At 34.3% G+C, this 5,389-nt stretch overlaps 2 protein-coding genes across 2 annotated transcripts in view; one reads left to right on the top strand and one right to left on the bottom strand.

Moving 5' to 3' along the window:
* The window catches only part of ENH_00074890 (PBS lyase HEAT-like repeat domain-containing protein, putative), a gene marked incomplete at both ends in the record, with an annotated part of 2,873 nt that extends 1,563 nt beyond the window's left edge, over positions 1-1,310 (top strand). Inside the window, 3 exon segments of the mRNA XM_013577631.1 lie at positions 87-359; positions 364-731; positions 1,211-1,310. Of these exon segments, the coding sequence (XP_013433085.1) occupies positions 87-359; positions 364-731; positions 1,211-1,310 (741 nt within the window).
* A 2,960-nt stretch (positions 1,311-4,270) lies between these two features.
* Positions 4,271-5,008, bottom strand: ENH_00074880 (hypothetical protein, conserved; the record flags this gene model as incomplete). The annotated part of the gene is made up of 2 exons (XM_013577630.1): positions 4,271-4,622; positions 4,974-5,008. 2 exons carry the CDS (start codon positions 5,006-5,008, stop codon positions 4,271-4,273), a joined length of 387 nt encoding a protein of 128 aa, XP_013433084.1.
* Between the last annotated feature and the right edge of the window lie 381 nt (positions 5,009-5,389).

The raw sequence follows: 5,389 nt of genomic DNA, 5'->3' as shown, positions 1-5,389 counted from the left end.
CTGCTGCGCTGCTGCTGCTGCTGCTGCGCTGCTGCTGCTGCTGCTGCGCTGCTGCTGCTGCTGCTGCGCTGCTGCTGCTGCTGCAGCTACCGAGCCCTCTTCACGCTGCGGGACTTGAGAGCTCCTGCTGCTGTTGCTCTTTTAGCTGCTGCGCTGCAGCACGACAGCAGTTCTGCACTTTTGCGGCACGAACTTGCTTTTGTTTTGGGACAAATTCGCTACCCTCCTGCTGCTGCTGCTGCTGCTGCTGCTGCTGCTGCTGCTGCTCCTGCTGCTGCTCCTGCTGCTGGCGGCGAGGGGCGCGAAGAGTTCCTCGCTGCTGCTGCTGCTGCTGCAGCAAGGAGGCACGCGGCAGCGGCTGACGCAGCAGCAGCAGCAGCAGCAGTAGCAGCAGCAGCGGGGGGGCCCCCGGATGCAGCAGCAGCAGCTGCTGCTGCTGCTGCTGCTGCTGCGCTGCTGCAGCGGCTGCACGAAGAGCCGGAGCAGCAAATGGTGCGGCACGAAGCAGCGCTGGCCCTGGGGTCTCTTGCTGCTGCAGCAGAAGCAGCAGCAGCAAAACTAAACCCTCAAAAAGCCTCGCAGCAATTATCTCTTTTTTGCAAAACCCTTTCTGGAGTAATAAATAAAAACAAAAAAGAAAAAACTTTTCAAAAAACAAATTCCAAAGTCGAAATGCATTTTCAAGAAAAAGAAGCAGAACAAACTATGAGAGAAGTCATTCTCCAGGCGCTGTGAGCTCCCTAAACCCTAAACCCTAAACCCTAAACCCTAAACCCTTCTCATTTTTAATCTCCATTGGCCCTGTCAACGCGCGCTTCTGACGCAGCATTCCAAACCCTAAACCCTAAACCCTAAACCCTAATTAACCCTAAACCCTAGACCCTAAATCAGCGCTAAACCCTAATCCCTATTTTCACCCTAAACCCTAAACTCCAAACAAACCCTAAACCCTAAATAATGCACAAACCCTAGACCCTGAATAAAAGCTAAACCCTGGGTAAACCCTAAACCCTAAATAATACTTAAATCCCAGGTAAACCCTAAACCCTGAATATGCGCCAAGAGCAAATCTTCCGTAAACCCTAAACCCTAAACCCTGGGCCGTCTAGAGCAGCTTGGAGCCCCCGGCTGGCCCCCAAACCCTAAACCCTAAACCCTAAACCCTAAACCCTTTGCTGCTGCTGAGGGTTTTGTTTTGCTTCTGCTGCAGCCAAAAGCAGCGCCACAGCAGCAGCAAAGTTGTTGCTGAGAGTTGCCTGGTGGCTCTTTGGAATGTCCAGGAGGAGCTGGGCATAGACTGCGGGGTCTAGGGTTTAGGGTTTAGGGTTTAGGGTTTAGGGTTTAGGGTTTGGGGTTTGGGGTTTGGGGTTTCGGGTCGGGGGATTGGAGTGCAGGGCTTCTGGCGCCGAGGGTTTAGGGTTTAGGACTCAGCGGTTCAGACGCGAGATCCGAGGCGTTAGGGTTTAGGGTTTATTGAGGGTTTAGGGTTTAGGGTTTAGGGTTTAGGGTTTGGAGACCCGAGGCCCTATTCCCCTCCTGGCTTTCTTTGCAGCTTTTTCTTCCGTGTTTGACTTTTATCTTTACCATTTATTTATTTATTTATTTATTTATTTATTTATTTATTTATTTATTTATTTATTTATTTATTTATTTATTTATTTATTATTTATTTATTATTTCTTATTTGAAGAAATAGAACCCTCAGTTTGTTTTTAAAATATGATTCGCTGGCATTAGCTGCTTTATTCTGCCAGTTTGTCTCTTTGGCAGAGATTAGGGTTTAGGGTTTAGGGTTTAGGGTTTAGGATTTAGGGTTTAGGGTTTAGGGTTTAGGGTTTAGGGTTTAGGATTTAGGGTTTAGGATTTAGGGTCTAGGGTTTAGGGTTTAGGGTTTGGACATTTGTAAGATTGTTAGTTCAGCTTCGTTGACTCATTTGGCTCTAGAGATTTCGTAGAAATTCTCAAAGGCTTAGGGTTTAGTTAGGGTTTAGGGTTTAGGGTTTAGGGTTTAGGGTTTAGGGTTTCGACTTACTTGTCTCCATTAATCTGACGATTTATCTCCTTTCATCTCCTTGTCCCTTTTATTATTTTATTTTCTTTTTATTTTCTTTTTATTTCCTTTTTATTTTTTTATTTATTTTATTATCCTTTTATTTTTTATTTCTTGTTTCTTTTTATGTATCTTTCGCATTTCCTTTCTATTTCTTTTAATTTCTTTTTCTATTTATTCTTTTATGCCGTTTTTTTTATTGTTTCTAATTTCTTTTTCTGGGCTTTTTTATTTCTTTTTATTTTTTCCTTTTTTTTATTTTTAATTCTTTTTTTCCTTTCCTTTTTTGTCTCTTTTGATTCTTTTTTGTTCTTTTTTCTTTTTAATTTCTTATTTTCATTTTCTTTTTAAATTCTTTTATATTTCTTTTGTTTCCCGTCGTTTTATATCTTTTTGTTTGCCTTTCTTCTTTTTTACTTTTCTTTGTCTCTTTTTAATTTCTTTTTAATTTCTTTTTAATTTCCCGTCAACATCTTTTTAATTTCATTTAATTCCACTTTAATTTCATTTTAATTTCTTTTTAACTTCTTTATTTCATTTTAATTTCTTTCTAATTTCTCTTAAATTCCTTCTTGTCTTTTTGTATTTGTTTTTTTTATTTCTTTTTTTGTTTTTCCTTTCATGGAATTTGTAAAAGAAACAAAAAAGAAATAAAAGAAAATAAAAAGATAATAAAATCGAATTTCTTTTTAACTTTCAAATTTTTTTTATTTCCTTTTTATTTCTTTTCCAATTTATATTTCTTTTCCGTTTCTTTTCCAATTCTTTTTTAATTTCTTTTTTAATTTCTTTTCCAATTTCTTTTCCAATTCTTTTCCAATTCTTTCCTAACCTTCATTTCTTTTCTGTTTTATTTCCAATTCTTTTCTGATTTCTTTTTTTTTCCAACATTTTTCTAATTTCCTTTCTACTTTTTTTCCAGTTTTTTTTAATTTCTTTTCTGTTTTATTTCCAATTCTTTTCTATTTTATTCCCCAATTCTTTTTTAATTTCTTTTTTATTTTATTTCCAATTCTTTTCTAATTTCCTTTCCCTTTTCCATTTCTTTTGTATTTCTTTTCCGTTTCCATTTTAATTCTTTTCCGTTTCCTTTCCGTTTCTTTTTTAATTTCTTTTTAATTTCTTTTTTAACTTCTTTTCCAATTTCTTTTCTAAAATCTTTTCCAATTTCTTTTCTAATTTCTTCTCTAAGTTCTAATATCTATTCTAATTTCTATTCTAATTTCTTTTCTAATTTCTATTTTAATTTCTCTCCTGAAATTTCTTTTCTCATTTCTTTTTTATTTCTATTTTAATTTCTTTTTTAATTTCTATTTTGACTTCTTTTTGTCTCTGGAGACTTAACAAAAGTCAAAAGAGTTGAAATGTTTTTGTCCATTTATTTATTTATCTATTTTTTATTTATTTTGATTTAATTAAACTAATTTATTTATTTATTTATTTATTTATTTATTTATTTATTTATTTATTTATTTATTTTCTTCAAATCAAATTTTTGCCTTTTCCTTCAAAGGCCCAAAAGACAAAAAAGTGGCGAAGACCAAAAGACCCTAAACACAAACACAGAAAACAAAATCAAATCAAATAATTATTTGTTTTATTTATTTTATTTATTTTATTCAATTCATTATTTTATTTGTTTTATTTTATTTGTTTATTTTGTTTATTTTATTGATTTTATTTATTTTATTTATTTTATTTGTTTTATTCATTTTTTTAATTTATTTTATTTAATTTATTTAGTTTGTTTATTTACTTCATTATTTCATTTCTCTTTCTTTATTGAATGGCTTTTTACTTGACAAAAAAATAAATTCACTAACAGCTCTTTTGGTCTTCTTCTCTCTCCTTTTATTTCTTTAATTATATTTATTACTTTTATATTTTATTTTATTTTTTGTATTTTTTATATTTTATATTTTATATTTTTTATTTCTTTTTAAACAGTTTCTTATTTCCTCTTCATTTCTTTTTAAATTCTCTTCAACTTCTTCTCAATTTCTTGTTAATTGTTTCTTTTATTATTTCTTTTATTATCTCTTTTATTATGTCTTTTATTATTTCTTTTATTATTTCTTTTATTATTTTTTTCTTATTTCTTTTATTATTTCTTTCTTATTTCTTTTTTTATTTCTTTTATAATTCTTTTGTTCCACTAAATCTCCAGTTGTGTTTTCTTTTAGTGTATAATTGTCTCCAAGTGTACATACAGCTGCTCACTTAAGAGTTATTCGGTACTGCGTTTCCATTCGTCTTCGCCTGCTGCTGCTGCTGCTGCTGCTGCTGCTGCTGCTGCTGCTGCTGCTGTGCAGCAGCAGCAGCAGTTCCGTCGTGAATGCCGCTTTGGGTTCTGCTGTCTAGCGATCGGCTAGCTGAACTTCGCATTTTCAAAACGGAGGGGGAGCGGTTTGCTGCTGCTGCTGCTGCTGCTGCTGCTGCTGCTGCTGCTGCAGTGGGGCTGCTGCTCTTCAAACCCCTCTGGCTAGCCAGAGACTCGGGGGGCCGGAAGTCATGTCTGGAGCCCCTGAAGCTGCTGCTGCTGCTGCTGCTGCTGCTGCTGTTATCTGCCGTGCTGCAGCGCAACAAGCAGCAAAGAAAACCCTTTTTTAGGGTTTGTGTCTTTCAGTTCTTCTCCGTCAATTGCTGCTTGCTGGCGAATTAATTTTTAAATTATTTGGCAAACTTTTTTAATTTAATTTATTAAAACACTTCCACCGAACTTCGCAATTCTTCTTCCACTTGCTCTATTTTCTTCGTTTTTTCTCCCCTTAAACCCTCTTTTTAACCTCCATTTATTATTAATTAATTAATTAATTTATTTATTATTTATTTATTTATTTATTTATTTATTTATTTTTTGTTTAATTATTTATTTATTTATTTATTTATTTATTTATTTATTATTTATTTATTTATTTCCCACTTCTGCAAGCCGTGGCGAATGTATCTGCTGTTCATCTTCAAGTTCCTGAAGATGGGCGCGAAGCCAATCACTATTCCCAACAGCAGCCCAATGAGACATCCCACTGAGACAAATAATAAATAAATAAATAAATAAATAAATAAATAAATAAATAAATAAATAAATAAATAAATAAATAAACAAATAAATAAACAAATAAATAATAAATAAATAAATAAATAAATAAATAAATAATAAATGAATAAATGGAGGAAGGAAGGAGAGGAGTGAAGTGGTTCGTTTGAATTTTCTTCCCCGCATTAGCTTAACCCTCACAAACCCTAAACCCTAAACCCTAAACCCTAAACCCTAAACCCTCGCCCCAAATCCCTCCCAAACCCTCCCACCCCCCAAAACTCTCCCACCGGGGTTTGGGA

This window comes from Eimeria necatrix, genomic scaffold (genome assembly GCF_000499385.1).
Source record: "Eimeria necatrix Houghton genomic scaffold, Enh_scaff762, whole genome shotgun sequence".
In the NCBI taxonomy this organism is placed as follows: Eukaryota; Apicomplexa; class Conoidasida; order Eucoccidiorida; family Eimeriidae; genus Eimeria; species Eimeria necatrix.
Note: the sequence above shows the minus strand (reverse complement) of the source record. Positions and strands in the feature narration are given on the sequence as shown.